The sequence below is a fragment of the Papaver somniferum genome, chromosome 7 (genome assembly GCF_003573695.1).
Source record: "Papaver somniferum cultivar HN1 chromosome 7, ASM357369v1, whole genome shotgun sequence".
NCBI classification, from domain to species: domain Eukaryota; kingdom Viridiplantae; phylum Streptophyta; class Magnoliopsida; order Ranunculales; family Papaveraceae; genus Papaver; species Papaver somniferum.
In genome coordinates, this window is record NC_039364.1 from 130,932,401 (window position 1) to 130,956,553 (window position 24,153).

Sequence of the window (24,153 nt, forward strand, 5' to 3'; positions counted from 1 at the left end):
GGCTCTTGAACACAGTGAAGATGGTGATGGAGTTGATGCAGGTTGGCTTGGGCTGTAAACTGGTGGTATTGAGGTTCAGGTGGGATTTGAACTGAGTTTGTTGGTAGTGATGTCAAGAACAAGGAGTAGTAGTGGCTGCAGTTTTGTGAAGTTTCGGTGGTGGTTAAAATGGGTTTTGAGTCTGCAATGGAAATGTGATGTTGCAGGTGAACAAGAAATGTTCTGCAGCTAATGGTCTGAACGGAGTTGTAATGGCTGATTATGAAGTTGAGGCTGTAAATGAATGTGCTATCGAATGCAGTGTCTAGAGCTGTGTGAGATTTGGACAGAAATGGAGTAAATGGGATTCTCTGTGTTGATGGATGAAGATTGCGTATGAATTGCAGGCCAAGCATTGGAGCTGGAGCATGAAAGATGAATGTTAGGAGATATTGCAGAGATTTGAGCAGAGATTGACAAGAAGATGCAGGTACAGGCAATGGCAGGTTGTTATGATAATGCATGGACTGAGATTGCAGTTGTTGGCCAGAGAAGATGATGGTGTTTACTGTGAAGCTGAACTGAGGCAATTGAAGGAAATGTGTAAATGAAATGCAGCTGGTAGTTATAATAAAGAAGCTGGTGATACTGAGATAGCAGGCAAGAAGCTACAAATGGGTCTCTGGAATTGGCAGTTGTGATGATGTTGTCGCAGAATGAGAAGGTTTCAGTACAGCTGCAGATGGATAATGGTTCGAGTCTGAGAACCGGTGATATAAGGTGGTGCAAAACAAGGATTTTCTTCTTATTCTTGGTGTCTAGTGGAGTTGTGGCAGCTGGAGTTACAGGGGATTGAAGATTAAATGGTTATGATGTTGTTGATTACAAGGAATGCAGTCGTGTGGGAAGATGTTGTTTACAAGAGACCAAGTTCAGTTTGAAAGACAAGCTAGAAGACTAGATTTTGGTCAAGTTTTTATGTAATCAGTCAGGCAAAGGAACTGGCGCTTTTCCATGGTTCAATGGTCGCGTTTGGCAGTTAAGGGGTATTTTAGGTGATTGATATTTTTTAGTTTTTATTTTCCTGAGTCAAATATCCTTTTTGGCTAACTAAACAGTATTTTTCTGTTTAATGTCCATATAAACAGTATCTAAACCTAGTAATCCGTTTCATCCAGGAAATGTTTGTTTTGGTCTTTTTAACCAGTTTTGTGGAAAAAAAATCCAATTTATAGCCAACTTGATGCATTCCCACTTGATGCAGCTATCTAGGGTGGACCAAGTTTGAAATGATTTAAATCGCAAGATGACAATTGACGAAACAACAAGTGTGTGCGCCGACACTTTTTCCACTTTGGGGACCATTTATTGCTGGGGAGAAATTCAAGCATGTTTTCTTTCTATATGTGTATGATCCGTCGTTTACTTTATTTCAAATCATGTACGAGCAAATTCAACCACCAAAAGAGGAAATAAAATATCTGAACTCATAAGAAGATATTATCGTTTGACTAACCCAAAACTAGATGTAATTAGAAAACAAAACTAACTCTAATCTAGTAGACCAAAGTCCAAAACTACATTCGGTGTTGAAACTAGGTCCGTGGTGGTTTGAAAGATGATATCACCACACTATGATTCGAAATAATTCGAAATAGTTAAAGTGTTAATCCGCTTCTCCTCAAAACAAGATGGTGATGATATGGTTCAGGAATCAGAGCAATTCCGGTGGGAATGAACAAACAAATTCTTTTGTTCAGCCACGTGGATGGCCAAACTAGATTTTCCACTATGATAAAACATTCGGCGTTAGATTAATAGACGCGCGAGCCAGGTTAAAACGCTGGCATCAGTAGATCCAACACAGGCATCGGGAGGAAAGACGCTGGCGACGGAAGAACAAACGCGGCGTCCGAAGACAAAGCGCCGACGTTTTTGCCACGAACACCAACGGGTAGTTTTTTAAAATTCGAATTTCACTTTTTACCTCTATAAATTACCACCATCTTCAAACAATTCACTCACACCAAAATTCACTTGAATTTTCTCTTCCAAAAATGGCTGAAAAGGCGATCACACTTTTTTGCGATGCAAAACTTGAAGCTGCTGATTCTAAGATATGTGGGAGTTTTAAAAAGATTGAAAATTGTAAAAGGGAAGTGCAAGTTTTAGAAGTTGCTCCAAGAAATGTTCCGCTAAAAGGCAAAGAAGAGCTCCAGTTTTGAAAGCTAACAACAAAAAATTCAAAAACAAAGGTGAAACTGTCAAAGAGCGCGTTGAATGAAAAATACGTCAAATGAAGATAAATAGGAGGCAAAACTTGTACTTGATTTTTATTGAAGTTTTTATTATTGTCTAAGTTTATATCTTGTAAAATAATTGGCAGTAATATGAATGAATGAAAATGTTTATATTTTTAAAATAGCTTTCCACTTCAGATTAAGTGAAATTTATTACAATTTATTAAACTTGCAAATAACATCAAACTACATTTTAATAAACCACAACAAAAACATCAAACTACATTCTAAGTTTATATCTTGTGTGAATTTAGAGTTGAAATGAGGAGTATTTATAGAATTCAAAAAATGTAGTCGTTGGATCACCAGATTTTTCAGCCGTTCGGATGGAGCCGTTGGCGCCATTGGGTCAGACGATGACGTTTTTGGTAATGACGCTGGCGCTGTAAGTAAGAACGCGCGTTCGTAGAGAAAACGCGGGCGTCCATACGAATAGCGTCAGCATTAGTAGGGATGACGCGCGTCCTTACAACAGACGCGCGCCGGATGTTCCGACTCGATGTTCAAATGAACAGATCTGTTCCATTTTTCATGTTTGTTCATTCCATAGTGGGAGCAAAATGAACAAACTCTGAGTTTGTTCATCCCATAGGAACTGCACTCAGGCACAAGAATTTCTCTACCTTGTCCATCCCTAAACAATATTTTCCAATTCCTACCCTCCTATTTTGTTGTCTTCACTAACATCCGACCCGAAAATTATATATATCCCCCGACCCCTTCCCCACTTCCTTCACCCGCCTACGTGTCATATAGGGATTGGTTAAATCCTTAATAATGGGACCCCTTATATTTCCATGGAAATCAAAATGGATTGGATCTATGGCCCGGCCCGGTGGAAGAGAGTGGTGGAAGTCGCTGAGGGAAACTAGCAGCTCCGACCTCAACTGTCAATCGGAGATCCTTCTGATATCTTTTGATCCATCATTTCCTCTATAATCATGTGATCTGTCTAAGGGCGGACCAATTGGTGTATCAGCCTTTGCACCCTTGGATTCGGAGGGGGTTGGGCTTTTTAAATCCAAATGGGATCCACAAAACTACATCCAATGGTCACAATTTGCTGGTCCACCATTGGTACACCTTTAGACTTTTCGATAATCATGTGTCATTTTTGTCTTTTCGCCACCTTGCATGGTCAAATCAAGCCTCCTTTAGTCTCCGGTCTTGACTTATTTTTCGCTGCAATTGATGCGCCGTACAGCTACTCCACCAGGCCTTTTGATCAGGCGTATGAATTAAGGCTAGTTTGGTATTGCTGTGAGTTTTAGAAAAATGCTTTTCTGTTGTGTTGTGCTGTGCGTTGTTGTGTTGTGCTGTAGAAATAAATCAGCATGATGTTTGGTAAACTATAATTTAAAAAGCATTGTGAAATTAACAAACTGTAAATTTTGTTTGGTAAACTTGTATTTTAAAGTGTTGATGATGTAGTTAATGACGAAAATAGACATATTTCAAAAATTAGTTTTCAATACACTTTAATTAGAATAAATTATATTTTTAATTCTAATATATTTAATAAAATATATGTAATATTTATTTTATTATTTTATTTATTTTATACAATTATTGTTATTATTTAATAAAAAAAATTATGATTATGTTTTCTTAAGAAAATATTATTATATTGTAATTATTATTTTAAAATGAAAAATAAAGAAATAAAATAGAAATTAGAAATATAATGATAAGTATACAATATTCAAGGATAAAACATGTCTTTATAATAAAATAACAAAATAGATAATCAATTAAATCAAATTATGTGGGTCCACAGCTTCTGCTTTTCCAGCTTTTAAAAGCTAGTACTGAGTAGCTTTTAAAAGCAGACCTAAAATGAAAGTGCTTCTCTCCAAAAGCACTTTGAAATTTTTTTACCAAACATAACTTTTAAGTAAAAATTTGTTACAAAGTGTTTTTGGTTGAAAAAAACAATCCCAAACGGGTCTTTAGTGGCTTAGATTTTGTGCTTCCCGTTTTTTCCTACGTTGGATTCCACCCCTTCGGACAGCACTACATACGGTAGCTGGCACCGTCTTTAATACAAACAAATTAAACAATTAAATTCGCATGTGGTGAATCAATACTAAGACAGATCATCAGTAAATGATTAGATGCTTAAAAAAGACAAAAAGTAAATGATTAGATTAAACTCATAGGATGCCGACATAGTAACTCGGTAAGTTTTCCCAGAAATCTATAGTCGGATCCTTGCCTTCTCTGATGTTAAACGCTTTGTGCCCTCGGATTTCGCCCACAACTTTTCCCTCACGCTCACAAGACGCACAAAAATAAATCCTCCCATTTTTCTGTGGGATAGGACACTTGCTTAAGAATAAGATGGTGCCATTCATTAGGGGAGGGAGTTAGGGGTACGAAATGCAGCTTCAGAAACAAAACATTTGAACCGGGTAAAATATGCATACTTATTAAAAATCATTTACAGCGAAGGAAAGCATGTTAATTTATTTTTTAACTAGAATGATGTCTTTCCATCCACCTCATCATTTCCCATAAAACTAATTCAAAAATAAAATAGAAATAGAAATGATTTTAATTAATCGTTAAATAGGACGGATCCCTTGCCAAGGTCCATTTTGACAGTATCTAACATCCTATTATGTCTGTTGGATCTAAAAGTGTATACGATTCTGATATTTTAACACATCATCAATTTAATCAATAAATCTATTTAGCCCACCAAGTCAAATCCACTGTCATATCCACTGCTGAGGTGGCGCTGACGTGGTTGACTTTTCCATTTTCTTAGGGTTTTTTTTTTCTTCTGACGTCTTCTTCTTCGATTTTTCTCTGTCGTTTCTATTCGGTTTGCTTGGGAAAACCAATGAAGAACCCCTAAACATAAGATGGGTTGCCTTCTTACCACGGGATCAGATAGTATTTTTGATCTCCTTCTCTGTCTCTCACTACGAACCCCTAAAAAAGAGTAATCCAACAAGAATGTAGCTAAAAGAGCAACAAAAATGAGAAAATTAATTCGCCTTGCTTAACCTCAAACATTTTGTTAAGACTTCATTCATTCAGTCTAGTTAAACCTAACTTGAGACAATGGTTTAGAAGAAATTATTCATTCAGGTACTCGAGGTCGTGAAAAAAAAAAGAAAAAAAAAAGACATTCATTATGAGCATATCATTGTTGTGAAAAATGTTAGCCAGAATTGCAAAAAGGGATCAGTTGTGATGAATCAAATAAGCGATTAGCATTTAGCCGAAGAGCAATACATATGGAAATTGGATTTTGGGTTTGTGGATTTTAGCAAACCAATTATCCAAAATGTTCATAGAAAATTGAATCCATTGCACTGCATATGAAATATAGGAAAATTCAATCAAAATGTTTTTTTGTTCTCTTCGAATCATGCGTCAATATAAAGGACTTTATTTTGGATGAATTATGTAAAGGCTAGAAAAATACTCAGGAGCGCCTAGAAAAAAAGCGTACAGAAACAACCAAGTACATTGGCATTAGGCTAAGTCTTATGGGCTAGATTGAGCTGCTAGATTAGCAGAAATATGTTGCAATTCAAAAAAAAAAGTGTTGCCTATTTGTTAACACTAGTTCTCTCTCCTACCAGTTGCTCGCATGTGAACTAGCAGCTAGATAATTTCGCTGAATGATTCAGCGCTGAAAAACTACCTTTTCGCGGAACGAAACAGCGCCAGCAAGAATATTCCAAGCATCTACGCTGAATGATACAGCGCAAGATTCTGGCGTTGATTGGAAACGCGCCACACGGTAACGCTAGACCATTCAGCGCTTGACCTTTTTTTTTTTTTTACTTTTTTACGCCATCAGTAATTCAATAATTAAATTTTGAACTGTTTCATTCTTTGTTTTCTCACACTCCTGTTACACCACCAGACAATTATGTTTTCAAATTTTGAATTTTGAAAAGTTTGACAATTTGTTCCAACGGTTGTTTGTCTCCAAATTTTAAGATTTGCCAAACTAAGAAATTATTTCATCACATTGCAAATGTTACAATGTTTTTTGGAATTAAAAATTACATTGAAATTAAAATTTTACTTCTAAAAATTTAAAAAGTACATTAAAATTAAAATTCTACTTCTAAAAATTAAAAAAGTACATTGAAGTTAAAATTCTACTTCTAAATTAACTAATTCAAACTTAAAAATGAACTTCTAATAATTCAAATTATTACTCATAATTTAGGGGATTGGTTCTAAGCCATTACGAACCAAAATCCCGTTCCTCCATTTCTTGTAAAGGGGTTTCTCCCAATCCTCTACTTCATTCAAATTTTGGCGTAAGATCTTCAAGTCTGATTCTCTTTGTTGGGTTTGTGCCAAGATTGTAGTGTTTTCCATATTTTTCTTAAGGAACTCTTCCTATGTTTCATACTTGGCAACCCTTTGTGCTTGGCGTTTTCAAGAAGTTGTATGAGCTTATCCATTTTGTCATCTGCTCTCTCTGATGCTTTAGCCTCACGAGCCCTTCTTTTGGAAGAATCTCTCCCTGAACTTCTAACATCATCCGTTTGTTCGAAATAATGTCTTCCACGTGATATGTCGGAGGTATCAGAACCTTGGGTAGATGGTGAGCTACCAAACATTGCCATATCCTCCAAATCTTCATCCATAGTTACTGTAGCGGAAGTACTAGGTTGAGTTTCTTGAGTAGGTTGAGTTGATTGAGTAGGTTCATCATCATTATTCACCTCTGGATTGTAATCTGGTTGATAGGTCTTCAGCATGTATCCAATGTTTCTTCTCTGATGCTTCATAATTTTGTCTTCCAAGGCGATATTGTGGGAAAAAAAATGTATTAGTGTCTTATGAATGAAATATATTTGGAAGAAAAGAAAACATCAATTTTTTTTAAGGTATTTACATAATCGTCTTCATTCAATCCTGAAGGTTTATGGAAGTAAGGTCTCATGAATGAAATATATTTCCTCACTTCGCTTCTCAACGTGTTACACCTAGATTGCAATGCCTTTTTTTCCCTATCCTTACCTTCCGGCCATATTTTAACTTACTCTTCCAAAATTCTTTACCTTTTTGATCTTTTCCTCTAATCGGATCGTTACTTGTTATAATCCAAGAGAGAATTAGTGCATCATCCTATTTTGATTGAAAGTGTGCCATATTTTGTATGAACAAAATTGTAGAAGAAGAAGAAGAAAATCAATGAAGAAGAGAATCAATTAATTTTGGTGTGAGGAATGATGGAGAAGTAGTTCTCTATTTATAGGGAAGACTGAAAATATAGTTGTTGGTATTTCAAACGGCCATTAAATCTGAGTCATTGAAAATGCAACAGTCATCTTGATCTGATGGCTTAGAAAAAAAGCGCTGAATAGTTCAACGTCCGGCGCAGAACTATCCAGCGTTGGGCGGGTAATGGTACAACACTCATTTTCCAGCCGTTGAGAATAACTGCTAGTTTTTGATCTAACGGCTGATAGAGCACATTGATGAGTGGTTCAGTGCTGGACGCCGTTTGGTTCAACGCTTGCATAATGGCTACATTTTTCCAGTCCAAACTCATATAATTTCTTCTCTCTATATAAACTCAACAAATGAACTCAAAATCCCCACCCCAATATTGTGAAGTTTCACTCTCTTCTTCTTCTCCTAAATTCTCAAATCAAAATTCAAGCATGGTTGCATTCTCAATTGCCGAAGACAATGACTTGGTGAGAATTTTTCGCAAAATTAACAACACAAATGCTTTCGACAAGTCTCTAGCAACCAACACCTTTTGGGAACAAGTTGTTTATGAATTTGTGAGAATCAATGGTAATGCTAATGGAAGATGCCAAAAACAACTACAATGTCGGTTAGCAAGCATCAAGAGCTATTGCAAGCATTTTGTCGTTTCATTAAGGGAATCAAATGGTAATCGTGAAGATGTTATGGCTTTATACCAAACGGATCATGGAATGTCGTTCATTCATATCACCGCTTTGGAGATAGTTGGTGGAGCTCGAATTTGATTTGCATGAAGTATATGCATGAAGAAGTATTATGAAGTTCTAGCCAAATATGTAATGTAAATGTAAACGTACTTAAGTGAAAAAAAAAAGATTATTATGGAGTTTACAAGAACTAATTAAAATGTCTACTTAATGAAAACGTGTTTGATTGAAAAAAGGAGTATTATGGTTAAATAAATTGGTGAATATGAAATTTACTCTCCATTCACATAAAATGCTCCATCTCCTTGAGGGTCATATTGTTCTTCATCGGTTTCCACATCGGTTGTACCCTCATGAACTTCTGGTATGACATCATCCATCACTATGTTCGGAATATCTCCATCTCTCAAACCATCTCCATGTCGTTTCCAAATGTGTGTAATGAGTTCTTCGCGAAGTTCCGTCCAACGCGCCGGGTTGTACAATACATGAGGCAGCCTTACGTTTCCTTGAATTTGCGGTTGAGGTTCTTGTCCCGTGATCCTCCCCCAATCCTCATTGCGATATTCCATCTCAACACACATATTGTGCATTATCAAGCACCCCCTCATAATTGCCTTCATGTCCGATTTTTTATAATAACGACATGGTTTCAATATAATACCAAACTTACCCTTTAGACCACCAAATGCACGTTCAATGTCTTTCCTTTTTTCTTCTTGATATTGATTGAAAAGACTTTGCGCATTGTTTGCAGCGGGTTTGTATGCTTGCACACGGCAACCATACATAGGATATGCACCATCTCCTAGGTAGTACCCCGTATTGTAGTTTCTTTCATTGATTTGATAATGACAAGGAGGTGCTACACCATTAAGTTCTCTATCGAACAAACCTGAAGCATGCAAGACATTACAATCATTATTCTGCCCACCCAACCCAAAATAGGAATGCCATATCCATTTATCATATGAAGCTACCGCCTGCAGAACAACTGTGGGAATTGACTTATATCCCACGTGGGATCCTGCCTGATCCATATGACATGCTCTCCATGCCCAATGAAAACAATCTACACCAGGAAACCCATGAGCTTCATTCTCTGCCAAAATCCTCTCAGTATCAAAATACACGGTTGCATATTTCCAAACTTCCCCATCTAGAAATTCTGAGGATCACGTCGGTTACATGTCTCTCCATGAGTTAGACACCGTATGTACCCATCTTGATAAACCCCATTTTAAAGGGCAATTAACAGACTAAAACCAGAAGGAAAACCCAAGCTGATCACTACCTCCTAGTTGTAATTAAACAAGGAGATCCTTGCTGGTACCGCAAAAAACTTCTTTGCTTATTCTCCCGCTGCTTCTACTTCTTCTACATAATTGGTACCAAAGAGAGAGTAACGGAGAAAAAACTCACCATTTTGTTTTTCCAAACAAAGCGAACGTAAACGGCATAGCAAAACAAAAAAGAAAAACCTAAGGAAATGGAGAAATCAACCACGTCAGCGCCACATCAGCGGTGGGTTTGACTTGGTGGGCTGAGCAGAATTACTGCAATTTAATTTGGGTACACCGTGCAACACGTTACACTTTCAAACAATTTTTTCTCTAGTTTCTCTATTTTCTCGGCCTTTCTTCTCTGAAACCAAGATAAGAAATGAATAATTTGGGTTTTGTCGCTTGTTTTGGCAATCTTTTTTTGCTTCTATTACCTTCTGAGTAATCTTGAATATTAAAGATGAAACATGAAAGTGTTAGCCGGGGCTGTTTCTTTTTGTTGTTGTTGTTATTAAGAGTAAGGGCTATGAAATTAGTGTTTTAATGCTCATTCACTGCCCAAACCGGTGAGAGACTAGCTAAATGAGAAACTTTGCACGCGTAGTGAGTAAATTTAGTGGTCTAAGCGGCTGATGTTTAGTCGTTTCCTCTTTTTTATGATTGTTAAAAAAACACAAGAGGCTAAACATTAGCCATTTTACCTTTTCTTTTTCTAGGTTATTCTAATATTAAAACTTGTAAATGACCCACTTTAAAGAGTTTCAAAATTAACAAAACTTTGAAATTATCTTTAGGAGGCATATCCTAAGCCACTCAAGATGTTTTCTCCTAATAAAAAGTGTCGACCACTCATTCAATCCACTGAGTGTAAGAGTGATTTTAGGGAAAGTGGGGAGGTCCACTACTCATAGTGGCACATAATTTTCTCAAATCCAGTGAAACCCGTTCATATTAAATGAGAATCCTCACTCCATAACCCTTGCTCTAAAAAAAAATTGTAGTAAGATAAAATTAACAATTGTTTTTAATTCATCTACATATTACATTTACGGTTTGATTAGATCAAGTTTTTAGGCTTCAAATCAGTCTACTAGTTTGATCACCCAAAATAATTTCTTTCGTAAATGATTAGTTTTAAAAGAAATAAAATTGGTAAGATTTAGTTTGATCACCCAAAAGAATTTCTTTCATAAATGATTAGTTTTAAAAGAAATAAAATTGATAAGATTTTAGGGAAGAAAATCAAACGCCCTCATGTCGTTGTTACTAAAAGATGTTTATCACCAATCTGTTGGAAGATACAGTCACCAATCTATGTTCACAGCGAATCTAGATTTTCAGTTATGGTTAAAGTTCACCACTGATTCATCCTCCTAATTTATCGAGAAATAAATATATCTATAATCATAAATCCAATATAGATTATGATAAAATTGAATGAGGTTTAAATATTTCGTCGTTGCAGGATATGAATATCTAAATCCAATATAGATTATTATGTGGATAACAAGCTCACAGCCGCATGGAATACCCAGATTAAGTTAATAGATTCTAGAAGATCAGAACTATGTACACATTCAGATCCATAGATAAAATAGATTGTTACTGTTAAAATGGGCTATGTGAAGGGATCCGTCCTCATTGTTAAAGGATATATATGCAAAGAGATTTAGAACTTATAGGTTGCAGATGTTTACTCTCCGTTTCTTGTATTTAAAAACTTACAATCCTGTACGGAAACTATACTTCAAGAAGGTGGTCCAAACTGAATGTTATAGGACCACGTAAAGAAAAATTACATGAGTGGTGGTTTTAGCATGATTGCTAAAGGTTGCTATCAATTTGATAGGGGAGGGTACCAATGCATATAGGACAAAACAATCTCAATCGTTGGATCCTGAATTGGTATCCGCCCCTAGCAGAAGCTGTATCAGCCTTTAACAATAGTGGGTTTTAGTGTTGTTTAAATCTACAGTTCATTATGCTTTTTTGTTTTTATAAATCTAAGGCTAAGTTGTGAAAGAAAATGAGATCCTACGTCGTTGCGACTCCGTCCATGGTATGGACCATTGAGAATGCTTTCGGTCATTTACACGTATGCTGAGGGCAAAACATATCCGCCCATAATTAAGCATGCAAGCCTCCGACTACAGTAAACTAACTGTTTCAAGTACAAAAATCTTATGTCTGAATAGCATCTTTCTTGTTCCTACGGATCTTTTATTACCCATGTTGCGCAATATCAATATTCCTTTTTTAAAAGCTAAAGGCCACTCTGTCTTTCTCCACTGTCCATATTAATTTGGAAACAAGGCAACAACTATCGTTAGGATTAAAAACATGTTTTGAGATATACAAGTGACTCAATCGCAGCACATATATCCAACAGGTCGAGCTTAAAACAACAGCACCCAACCACACTGAAGTTCAGAATATAATGATCAATAACAAAAATTGCTAGCATATTAATCTTTGTTTTGCTCTGTCAAAAAAAAAATGCTCGAAAACTCTTTAAAATTATAGAAAAGAGATGCATTCTGTAAATTTGCTTATGGTATGTGTCCTAAATATTAACCCTTATGCATCCCAGTGCACAAAAACAATTTGAAGTATAATAAAAATCACGGATTTTTTTTTTTCTGAATCACATAACTTTTTATTAAAATTACAAAATTGATACAGCCCAATTACAAGGAAACTTAAATTTTCAAATCAGAACAAACAAGACCCATAACTGAACAGGCCCATTACTAAACAAGCAGTAAGCTTTAATCAAACCTAAAGTAATCAACATCTGGCATTTCTACTCTTGGCAAACACTGGGGTCTCCCCATATGAATTTGTCTTTCCCCTGCAGTTAATAATGCTTCCTTCTTTGCCATACAATCTGCAGAAAAGTTAATCTCCCTGTAACAATGTTTATATTGAATCTTTTTGATTTTGCTTGTAGCCAAAAGCCATCTGCCCTTTAGAAACCATGGCACTCTCCCCTGAGCAAATTCAGCCAGAACAGATTTTGAATATGATACTATAATTATCTTCTGCAGATTCCATTGAACTGCCAGCTCCAATGCACACATAATACCATAGGATTCAGCTAAATAGTTTGAAGCAATGCCAATACCTCCAGAGAGGGTACCTAATACCTGACAAGCTGAGTCTCTGACTACAACACCAAAACCTGCAGACCCGGGATTCCCAAATGATGAGTCATCACAACAAAACATAACAAAGTCCTGTGCAGGTGGTAACCAATGGCATTTTGTGATTTTCTGAAATCTGGAATGCCTAAGACCCAACTGAAATTTTTCAATAATCTCATTATCATAGTTTTGATTCCACTTGGTACCATTCATTCTCAGACCACCTTCATTCACTAATTTCATCACTCTGCACTTGAATCCTTGCATATTAGGCTTAATGTTTTCAAAAACTCTCTTGTTCTTATGAAACCAAAGCTCTTTTAGGATAATACAGGCTGCTGAAATCCAAACCTGTTTAATAAGTGGACTGCAACTAGAGGTACATTTCCATATGTCTTCAAGAGTTTTTGGTACTTTGAATTGAAATATAGAGCATATCCAATCCCAAACTTCAGTACTGAAATTACATTCCCAGAGTAAGTGATTCATACTATATTCTTCAGTTTCACAAATGCAACATCTTGAGACCATTTCATATCCATTGTTGACCATAGTTTTGTCATCAGTGTATATACCTTGTATAAGCTTCTACACATTGCTAGCCACTGAGGAATGAAGAAAATTAGTTCATAAGAACTTTGACCAGTTAACTGAATTTAGAACAGCAAAGTTTAGATAAGGTTTCTCTCTCACTTGAGGAGAGCTTTCACAATGTAATGTAAATTACTCAAACCCTGCAAGAGCATTTCATTTATATGTAATATTCAAATGCTATTAGAATTAATACGAAATTTGAAATATATGAGAGAGTAGCATCACAAGAAACAATTATTTTCTGATTGATAAAGGGCTTCTAACAATGTGTTCTTGAGACAAATTTAAGTTGGCACAATGTGAAACGATCAGATGCCTGGTCCCAGGAGTGTACTGAAGCTTGCCATGAAAACGTGAAGATAATGTTTGGATCTAAGTGAATGTAGGGTCCAACTTAAAGGAGGAACACACGTCAGATATGATGTTGTACTGAAAAGCTCAATAGGTACAGGAACCAGGCTTTAGTTCCTCCAAATAATCAAAAAACTGATGTACTCTTTGGATTCTAGGGCTCATAAAAAGGGGATACTGCTTGCTGGTGAGCCATATCCAGTATATTTCAAATGCATCATTAGACAAGCTTCTTAAAAATGATTATTTGAGTAACAAAGCTTCTTATGAAGTCTCAGAACTTTCACCTATTTCTGGAAGAAAAAAGCGATGCAAAAAAAAAAAACTAAGATGACAAGGCCTGTAGTTGGAGATATTATTTACTCAGGTTGTATGTATACACAGCAAAGCGAGAGTGTCCAAGGATGCTTGACTCTTTTTAGTGGCTAAAAACATGAATATGTGTGGACGAAGAATGTGCACAAGCATATGCGGGTATACCTAGTAATGCGGGTATACCTAGTACCTTCAGATGGAGCTGCATCTCTCCGTTTCATCTCATACTGGTGTGAGAAGAGATGTAACGATGTAGGTGGGTCATTGATTATTGATCACCCAAGGCAGGTTCCACTTAAGTTCGCTCGACGGAGCTCGAAGCGCTGGTGAATCTAAGAACCTGATGATCTGATCCCAGGTAATATCAATTATCAAAACCACTACTATTTCACTTGCTAAAGCACTAGAAATGTCTGCAGCGCATATGATGCCCATGTTGATCAACCCTAACTAGACATACTGATTGTGACGAACTGTCACTATATAGCACAACTCATATAGTCAGACATGAATGCGCAGTTGAAAAACAGTGACAAAAAAACCATTAACATGGACAGTATCCTGACACACTATACACCCAAAGAGGTATGTGGGGCCAGGGAGTTCTAGTTTTTAAAATTGGCCAAGTAGAAAGTTACGCCAACAACTGGGTAGATTCGTAAGACTCATGTGCATTCCAACTCCAGTGTTCCTACTCATGCGTTCGGGATATACAAATCATGTTAAGAAGCCAATATCGAAGGACAACTAGACATCATAAATCAGCATAGTTTCGGTTACGCTAACCTGACCAACATTGAATTACAAGCTTTGCTACATATCTCTTCTTATATCTTTACATATACCGATTGATGCTTAGAGTGATAGACTTCCGAATTGTTTGTTCCAAACCTCATAGGAACCAAGTTCACTTGAAGAAACAGAGGGCCTTACCTCTCGTAACGAGTACTCGAAATCCTGCAAGTACAAAAGGCAAGAGAATACCAAATTATATTTGTATACACGTACTGTAATTTACAGGAATGTATATAAACATAAATCAGTCCCTGTCCGATACTATTTACCTGAATAGTAACTGTTCTCAGATCCTCTTTCTGCAGTTTTGCAATTTCTTTCCCTTGTCTAAGAGCATCTCTCAATGGTCCCATGGATGCATCTTTGACCAGATTCTTCATGTCTGATCCTGAGTAACCTATAGTTAAAAGAAGCTAATCAGCAACAACCGATACAAATTTAATAGCTGCTCATGGAAAGTAACATTATGATACTGAACCAGATGATTAAATACCTTCAGTCATTTTGCAGATGGCACTGGTATCCTCTTCTGAGAGCTTAAACAACCCGTCCTTCTCGAGTAGACTACGAATAATCCAGGCTCTCGCTTCTTCAACAGCAACAGTGAAGGATTATAGGGAATGCTTACAACTTGCAAGGGTCTAAAAAGCTGAGTGTTGTCATAAAAATCTTACCAGCAGAAGGTAGAGGAATATAGAGGCGAATCTATTTCATCAACAAATATAACAGCAGGCTGACGGCAACTGGCAACCCCAAAAAGAGCCCTCACTAGCTTTTCACCCTCACCTATCTGCAAAGGAACTAGTTTATACTTGATCACAAAGTACACCTACACAACTAGTGATGAGTCATTGTCCTTGGTAAGCAAATAAATAACCTTTTGCGAGCATATTGCTAATCCCTAAATTCATTTTGGTTTAAAGACTAGCCTGTAGACAAAAGATGCAGTGCACCTCATCATGCAAGGTTAGCACCTAGGTGTCATACACTATATGGTACATGGTAATAGTTCTCACGAAGTGAAAGTCTGGAACATCCGAGTCTATTTTGAAAAGCACGTGAAGGAACTATTACAGCATTTTCAGCAACATTACCTTGACCATCACAGTCTAACCATTAACTTCCCAAATGTCACGAGGTGTCAAAAACTACTCCGAAAAAGAATTCATGGAAGATAGAAATAAGAAACACTCGCATACCCATTTGCTTGTCAAAGAACTTGCTGATATGTAGAAGAAGGTTGCTTTTGCTTCTCCAGCAATAGCTTTACCAATCATTGTTTTACCTGTCCCCTAAGACAAGAAACATAATAAATACTACAAAATAGCGAACGAAGCAGCAGTGTCCGTGCCCAAGTTCCGCCACTACTTACAGGAGGACCAAAGAGAAGAAGACCTCTTCCTGGAGAACGACAACCTTTAAATATGTCAGGACGCATTAAAGGCCATATGACCATCTCGGTAACACATTTTTTTGCATGCTCCAAGCCAGCTACAGTAGAACCAGATAATGAGAAGTCTCTAAAATGAATGTATAGTGGGAGAAACTAGAACAAGATATACTGTAGAAACTTTGATTACCAATGTCATCCCAACGAACATTGGGATCCCGATCCATTATCTCGTTACTAATATGTTCAAGAAGACGAGGTTCCAAATTTCTTAACTTCTCAGGAAGCTCTCCATCAGGTCCACATAAAATTTCCATGCTAAAAGCAACATATACGGTAAGTGGAAAGTATAAAATGACTGGAGATGCAACTTCAGTAGGCGAATAAATAATGCTTTTGCTCAAAACAGCAAAACTATGTGAAACTCTTCTCCCATAATGAAAGGAGGAAAGAGACACCTTGAATCCATAAAGGAGAAACCAACTAACCATTTCTTTGTTGCATCATCCAGAGCATCATCACCCTTCCCACCGGAAATGCGTGAATTAATATGGCCAATGTTAGATCCATTAGATCTGATAGGAGGAACAAAATTACCACGAATTCCACGGCGCTGAAGACCACCAGATCTTACGCCGTAACCTCTGACACTTGAATTATCACTCGGTGAGCCCATTGAACCACGCTTTTGTCTTGCATCCATTTCCTATAGAAGATAATGGCAAATGATTGAGCACCTCAAAGAACAAAGCCAAGGGTATATACAAAAAGAAGTAATCACCATTGTTCTTAACCATTAAGCATCCGTTCCATATCTTTGTCAACGAAAAAAAAAAAAAAATTCAGCAATAAATATCGTATCATTCGACAGCAAAATATTGCAATAGTAGAGTGACTGAGTGAGTACCATTTTTGCCCGTGCAGTGACAAATGAATTGTTAGAAACATCTATTCCTTCATTCTGTGAAGGAGGTAACTCAATTACATCTTTGTGGCTGCTAACATCCAAATGCATTCTTTTCGTACCCAAACTATTTGGATGATTTTTTTCATCCTCGTCAACCAGCAAATATTTAGAGAAACCATCTCTCTTCTGATGATTATACTGTTCATAGGGCTGATTGTTTTCTGAAATGCATTCAGCTGAGCTGTTACTTTTGGTGTTCAGGGGCTTCTTGTATGAATTGTTATTTGCATTGAGGGCCTTGCCACTATATAGGGATGTCAACTTTGTCTGTGTCATAACTTTTGAGTTCTTGCTATTGAAAATACCATTTTGCCTGTCCAGTTGCCTCACCTGAGACACTTGGTGCCCATTACCATTGCTGGATACTGGAACAGCACCTTGGTTGCCATTTACTGATGGGCGAGAAACCTGGAGATATGGATGTAAGTCCTTGGAGACTGATCATGATAGTTAATAAGACATTCGTTTTCAGGAAAACATGACACTGTAAATTCATAACTGTAAAGCCTATGTATATTAACCAATAAACTAGCTAGAAACTTTATTTCCAGTAGTTTACAGAAACAGAAACTCAGAGGAATTTTAAACATTAGCATACTGTTCTTCAGTTGGAGTGTCTATGAACGATACGGGATAAAGACACCTCAACGTTCATTTGCACGATTCTGGTGTAAACTTTAGTTACGGTAACAATAATAACACTATCCATTAAGAAGTGTAAGTGTTTGCATATCAGTAAAGAACCGGTAGAGAACAACAGGAAGCTACTCATTACCCCTTGGAACCTTGGTTACGATAATTTACAAGTAATTAACAATAACAAATTGCAAAAAGAAAACCAAAATACTGAGTACTCCAATATCCATATACATACCGATTGATCAGAACCACTTGTTTTGTACTTCTGAATAAAAGCTAAAAATCGCTTTGATTGTTTAACCTTCTCTATATCAATATCTCCTCGTTTCACAAACACTGGACCTTGTTCAACTTTTGCTTGTTCAAATGCCCGACTGAATCACACAAAAATAAAACCAATCACCACCAAACTTCTATATCAAACACTGTAATAGAAGAAACACAAACACAAAATCGAATTCAAATGAGCTCAAAATCCCCGTCACTCCAAAAATTGTTTACCCTCACTAAATTCCCAACTCAATTTCAACAAATTTCAAATTTCACTTACAAGAATCTACACTAACGAGTTCAGATTCAAATTCTAGGGGTTTGCAATCAGAACCGAGAAGAGTAAGAGAACTAACCGATCTGACTCGTCAGCAAGAGATCGATTCGCAATGTTAACCTTTGACCTAACTTCTTGACGAATAGGATGAATAAAAGCATCATCAACGTAATTCTTAGACTGTGAATCAAGAAACCCAAGTAAGCGAAGACCTAAGATTTGTGCCGCTGAGAAGTCTTGTCTTTCTAGGGCACGATCAACCCCAAATAGAAGTGATTGTAATCTCTTCAAGTTTGAATCCATTTCTTTTCTCCAATTACTACTATTACTATTCTCTTCGACTTTTTCCATTTTCTCCATTTTCGAACTTGGTAATAGTCAATTTGAAAAATAAATACAGTAATAGTCAATTTCGAACTTCTGATTTCGCTGAAATGTTTCCCGCCAATTTTCAGTGTGAATAAAGAAGTCTATCAAAGCAGTTCCTATGCAATTTTGCTCCCACCATGGACTCAACAAACTTGAAAACGGGTGGGCAAACCAATAAAATTGAGGGTTTGTTGAGCGCGGTCATAGATTAGGCACATGTTTGATCAAGAACCGTGTGGTAGAACAAGACGTACTGGCGTGTGACCCAAAACGGCTGGCTTGTGATCCAAAATCGCCAGTTTTTTCTAAAAACGCCAGCTTCTGAAGTTAATCCTCCAGTGTGTGATCCAAAACCTCCAATGGCTAAATCCGGAACGCTGAAAAATCTTATCATCCAACTGCTAAAATTTTGAGATCTATATATACTCCTCATTTCAACTCCAAATTCACACATTCTACACCTCTGATCTCTTTATTCTTGTCTTTAAGAATTGGTTTACCAACACGGAAGTAGGTATACCACCAATACTGCAAATTACTCCATAATTTAGTATTTTGACTTAATCTGCATTTTTTCATAAAAATTCTTTAAATTTAAAAATAACAATTTGGATATTTACCTCTATGATGCCACAGAAACCAGTGAAGTTAGGTATATCTATGGACTCTTGATCCAGCCCCACAGTACATTTCTGCTAAAATTGCAGAACCCCAATCATAGTCTGGCGCTTTGTCAAGATCTTTTAACGCTTCAAGCCAACCAATATGAGAAACACAAGATAAACACCCTTTCGAGCTCAGCATAGTCATCCACATTTGTTGAGTTTCTATTTTGGTTAAGGAAACGCTTCAACATTGAACATAATAGTCCACCTCCTTTCAAATCCTTATGATCTTCATGTACGCGTGCTTATCGACGGTCTTCTGATGTTCCATAAACTCCGCCATGTTAAATCCATCGGAGCTTCCACCTTCTTGAGCTAATTTTCTAGCAAGTGTTGCTCGATTTCTTCCTAGAAGTTTTTTATTAGCATCATCATTATTGAGAATTAAGTTGACATTTGAGTTTCTTGGGGTATCTGGTGAAAAATTTGATCGACCGGTTGAAAATGGTGAAGAATTTGGTCTTGAGGGAGAAGAATTGTGTGGTGACCAATTCCGGATTATATTTGTTCACCTTCAAAAAAATGATAACAACTTTCGAAAGCGAACGGTTTGCCATGTTTTCGCTTTCAATCTGTATGAACTAGTCTTTCAACATCACCATCCACAAGACCACTCTCTCGGCATCGCGACAATTGATGTTCATGGTTTGTGTTTCATATTACGAAATATGTTTTCCCACATGGTGTTACCGTGTAGTTGTGCACCATCGATACAATCTTGGGTAAAAAAAACATAATTACGACAAATGCATTCATCTTCTGTGATGTTGTATTTTGCACCACGAACTTTGGTTTTTTACCTTTGCCTTGACTTTGAGATTTTGAATCCATATTACAAGAAATTAATAATTGTAAAGAAGGTGTGATTATTTTAGATTTGAAGAAGATTGAGAGATTGAGAAATTCTAGAGAGGTTTACAAATTCTGGTGTGAGTTGAAATGAGTTTGAAATTGGGTATTTACAGAGGGGGAGAATTATAGTCGTTGGATGAGGAACTGATGAGCGATGATCAAGTCAGTGAGCGACGTAGTGAGCATCGCTGGCGCTGGAATGACCAACAAGCGATATTTTGACCATATGTTATGCACGACAGACTTTCCAGCGATGGACTGTCTATCGCTCGCTGGAAAGTATGTCGTGTATGACTATATGTTATAGTTGACATATAGGCATATATGTTTGGCACTTTGGCATACCCATAGTGGGTGCTAAAGTGGTAAAATCAGCTGCTTGACATGTGCATAGGAATAAGCCTTATAGGGGCTCCAAATATTATGTTTGGAGGACTCCTATAGATTCAAATGTCCTAAATATGGATCCGAGGGGACCTATTCCATAATAAAAAATACAAAAGTACCCTTTAATAACTAATTTAATTACCTAACCTAAATCTAATTAAAACATAAATTAAACCCTAAACAAGAAAAAACGTCTCTTCTTCTTAAAGCTAGATCCCTTGTATGTGATGGGTTCAAGAGGAAGTTATCGGCTGGAATTAAGATGATGAAGATAATTAGTTGACTGATATTAATACTTGTGATGACATTGTTTGTTTTCGGGCAGTCGACAATGAAGAATGGCCGAGGAATATGGTTGGTTTGATTATGTTGCGAGAGGTGTTGCTGCAGTATTGAATGGGCAGTGGCCAGAGCTGGTGTTGTTGATGGCTGAGTTGTGGGAAATCGATGAAACAATGGCAGAAATGATTGCAAGTTGCAACTGACAAGATGTAGAAGGTCAAGGAATGAAAAGAGCTGTTTAACAATAAGGAGTTGTGGTTGGTTCAAGAAGATGTTGTGTCTGCGAAATAAAGTTAGACATAAAAATGAAGACACGAAGATGGACTGGCAGAGATGGTTCAAGTCTGGTGCTAAGTGTCTTGAATCGATGGTGATTTGAGCTGTGCAAACCGAGTGGAGAAGGTGGTGGCAATAAAAATGGGAGTTTGTTCTATTGGTCGTGGTTAAGTTGTTGCAACTGGTGGTTCATGGGAATTGGACGAGCAGTTTACGTTGGTTCTGTGGCCAACCCTGGAAAGAATTTGGATATTGAGTTGTGCACCGTGATTTTCTAGTCAGGGAGTAGGAAGTGTTGCTAGGATATGGTGGAATAGAAACTGGTGTTATGGCCAGACTTGGACAGAGTTTGGACTTGGCCTGAATTTGGAATACGGTAGTGGACTGGGCCTTGGCAGATATTGCTAGGTCTTATTTCGGTCTTTGTACCACCAGCACTGAGATATATTGATATCAAGAGAAAAAGGAAAATGGCGACAGGCGGCTACAGAGCCGCAACTTACAAAGAGCTAGGGTTTGAGATTTTTCATTTTCATTTTGATTAGCTATTGATTTTATATATGTTTATGGATTTTGATAAAGCCATGTCTAGCTAATTCATGTTAGGATTTAGATGGAAGCCAATTTAGTTATATAAACTCTATAATGATATTTCTAATAATGATTCATTGACTAGTAATTTATCTTCATATAGCTTGGTATTTAATAAATTATGTGATTTTATTGATTATTTGTGCTTTTCAATTGATATTTCGTGTTTTGGTTAAATCCCTTGACGTGATATGCTTTAGGATTGATAGGTAATGCTTTAGAATCACTACTCATGAAGCGAAGGAAGTTACAACGGAGAAACAATATTTTATAGTTAAACATACTATCTTCCGAGACATGAGATTGAGTTCGATATTTGTCTTTAGTAATACATAGAGATTAGTCGAGTTTATATGATTGAATTGGTGGAAATTGAAAACCCTCATAACTCATTCCAATTTTGTCTCTTTCTAGAATTATTTATTATTTCATTTTGATCCAACTTTCTGAAAATATTAAATTTGATTTGTTATCCTTGATATTAGTTAGTAGTAGTATTTTCACAGTCCCTGTGGGAACGAACCGCATTTGCTATCTATATTATAATTGACATGTGCGCTTGCGGATATAACTAGGTTTCATTTAATCATTAATTTTGGTTATCCGAAATCTTATCAAGTTTTTGGCGCCGCTGCCGGGGGTGGTTGCAAAATACTCTCTAGTTGATATCTTTTATTTCTTTTGTACATAGCTTGTTTTTATTTTTTGTACATAATTTATTTTTAATTTTCTTTTAGATTTCTTTTAGTTCTTTATAGCAGTTTGTTTGATTATTTTTTTAGGTACCTTAGTTTGAAGTGCTGCGGACGAAAATAAAGTATGTACTCGTAAGTTTTTTGCAAGAATCACTTGGAAGATCCATTAGAGGTTTGCTTGGCTCATTTTGGGTATGATTTTGATGATGATAGTGTTATTTGTGAAGTTAATGCATTGTTAGACTCCACATCGCTGCTAGACACTAGTAAATGGAAGCCCAAAGTAGAACCTCTTATTCTTTCGGAGTCTCGACTAGTTCCATCAGTCGAGAAAGCTCCGACCTTGACCCTTAAGTTATTGTTTGACCCATCAAGTTCTGATTTCTTTCATCTTGATGATATTACTGATGAAACTATTGTAAATGATAATGGGTCTATGAGTCATGATATTATTGATCTATTGAGCCCTTGTTCCGCGGATGAATTTGAGCCAACATTTGTTCGTATGTATCACTTTGCTGAATCTAAACCTATATCAGCCGCAAAAGTTATTTTAACTGATTTAGAACCTGATTTAGAGCGTGCTCCGCGAATAGAAACTGTCAAACAATATGAATTTGTTGCTTATCCCGCCCATGCATTATTTGAGTGTCACTTACAGTTTTCTATTGGAAATGAATTTACATATATTTTTGGAGTTTTATAGTGTTGGCAGGTTTATCTTTTCATCTGACGTGATTTGTTGGATTGATCCCCAACTTTTCAGACTTTATATATATGCTTGCCAGGTTACTTTGGTGTAGCATCACCTTGTTTGAAATTCCTTGCTTTCGCAGACAGAGATATAAAGATTATGCTTCATGGGAGTCAACCCGTCAGATTTTTTTTCTTTCCTCCATCTTTTATATTTTGCATAGCATTTGAGGATTTCCCACCTTAATTTATACGTTGGATGACTCAATTACATTGAGGACAATGTAATGTTTAAGTGTGGGGTAGTGGCACTTTCGTTAAAAAAAATTGCATGGCACTTTCGTTAAGAAATTTTATTTTACTTTTTTTTTTAAAGTTTGCATTTATGACCAGCTGTTTAGAGGGTCTATTGTATTTTCTTGCATTATTATGATCAGCTGTTGAGCGGGTCTATTATAGGGCATTTTCTTGCACGTTATTAAAAAAAAAGTGATCATCTGTTGAGAGGGTCTATATATTATAGGGTATTATCAGTTGTTGAGCGGGTTTCTCTCGATGTTACTCCATATCCAGCTGTTGAGCAGATATTTATCCAGCTTTGGAGCGGATATATTCTTTGTTTTGCTCGAGGACTAGTAAAATATAAGTGTGGGGGTGTTTGATAAGCACGTATATGCTACATTTTATACCCATATTTATAATAGCTAAGACTCGATATTTTGACTAATAACACTATTTTAGTGCTTTCGTAGAAAGTACAAGCAATTCGGAAACCGAATGATAATTGGCTAAAATAAGAGCTAAATAGGAAGCTAGGGTGGCCTTCGCGATTAAAGGCATCAATGTTGCAGTTCGCGGCACGGAAAAAATGGAGAGTCGAGGAGATGACGGGCTTCCAAGTGAACAAGATACTGAGTGGCACCAACATCAGCCACTTCACAATCAAAGAATGACACACGCAAAAAAAGAACTCATTTCTTATTCTACCTGGTGGTGTCTGGATCGCAAGAAATAGTTCGAGGCAGCTGCCATTTTTACATCTGTTGGTGAACATTTTCAACCGAGAAATCTGGAGAAGAAGCACTGAAAGAAAAGGCCTGGTTAATGAAGCAGTTACTAGGTCGAGCGTTGGTTCGA

The 24,153-nt window shown here is 36.8% G+C and overlaps 2 protein-coding genes and 1 pseudogene across 2 annotated transcripts; all 3 read right to left on the reverse strand.

Moving 5' to 3' along the window:
• Positions 1–8,454: 8,454 nt before the first annotated feature.
• Positions 8,455–9,222, reverse strand: LOC113295230. The gene has a single exon (XM_026543580.1). The coding sequence runs from the start codon at positions 9,220–9,222 to the stop codon at positions 8,455–8,457; it is 768 nt and encodes a 255-aa protein (XP_026399365.1).
• A 2,871-nt stretch (positions 9,223–12,093) lies between these two features.
• On the reverse strand, positions 12,094–18,574 carry LOC113298431 (annotated as a pseudogene).
• Positions 12,234–13,160, reverse strand: LOC113295231. The gene has a single exon (XM_026543581.1). The coding sequence runs from the start codon at positions 13,158–13,160 to the stop codon at positions 12,234–12,236; it is 927 nt and encodes a 308-aa protein (XP_026399366.1).
• Positions 18,575–24,153: the final 5,579 nt, after the last annotated feature.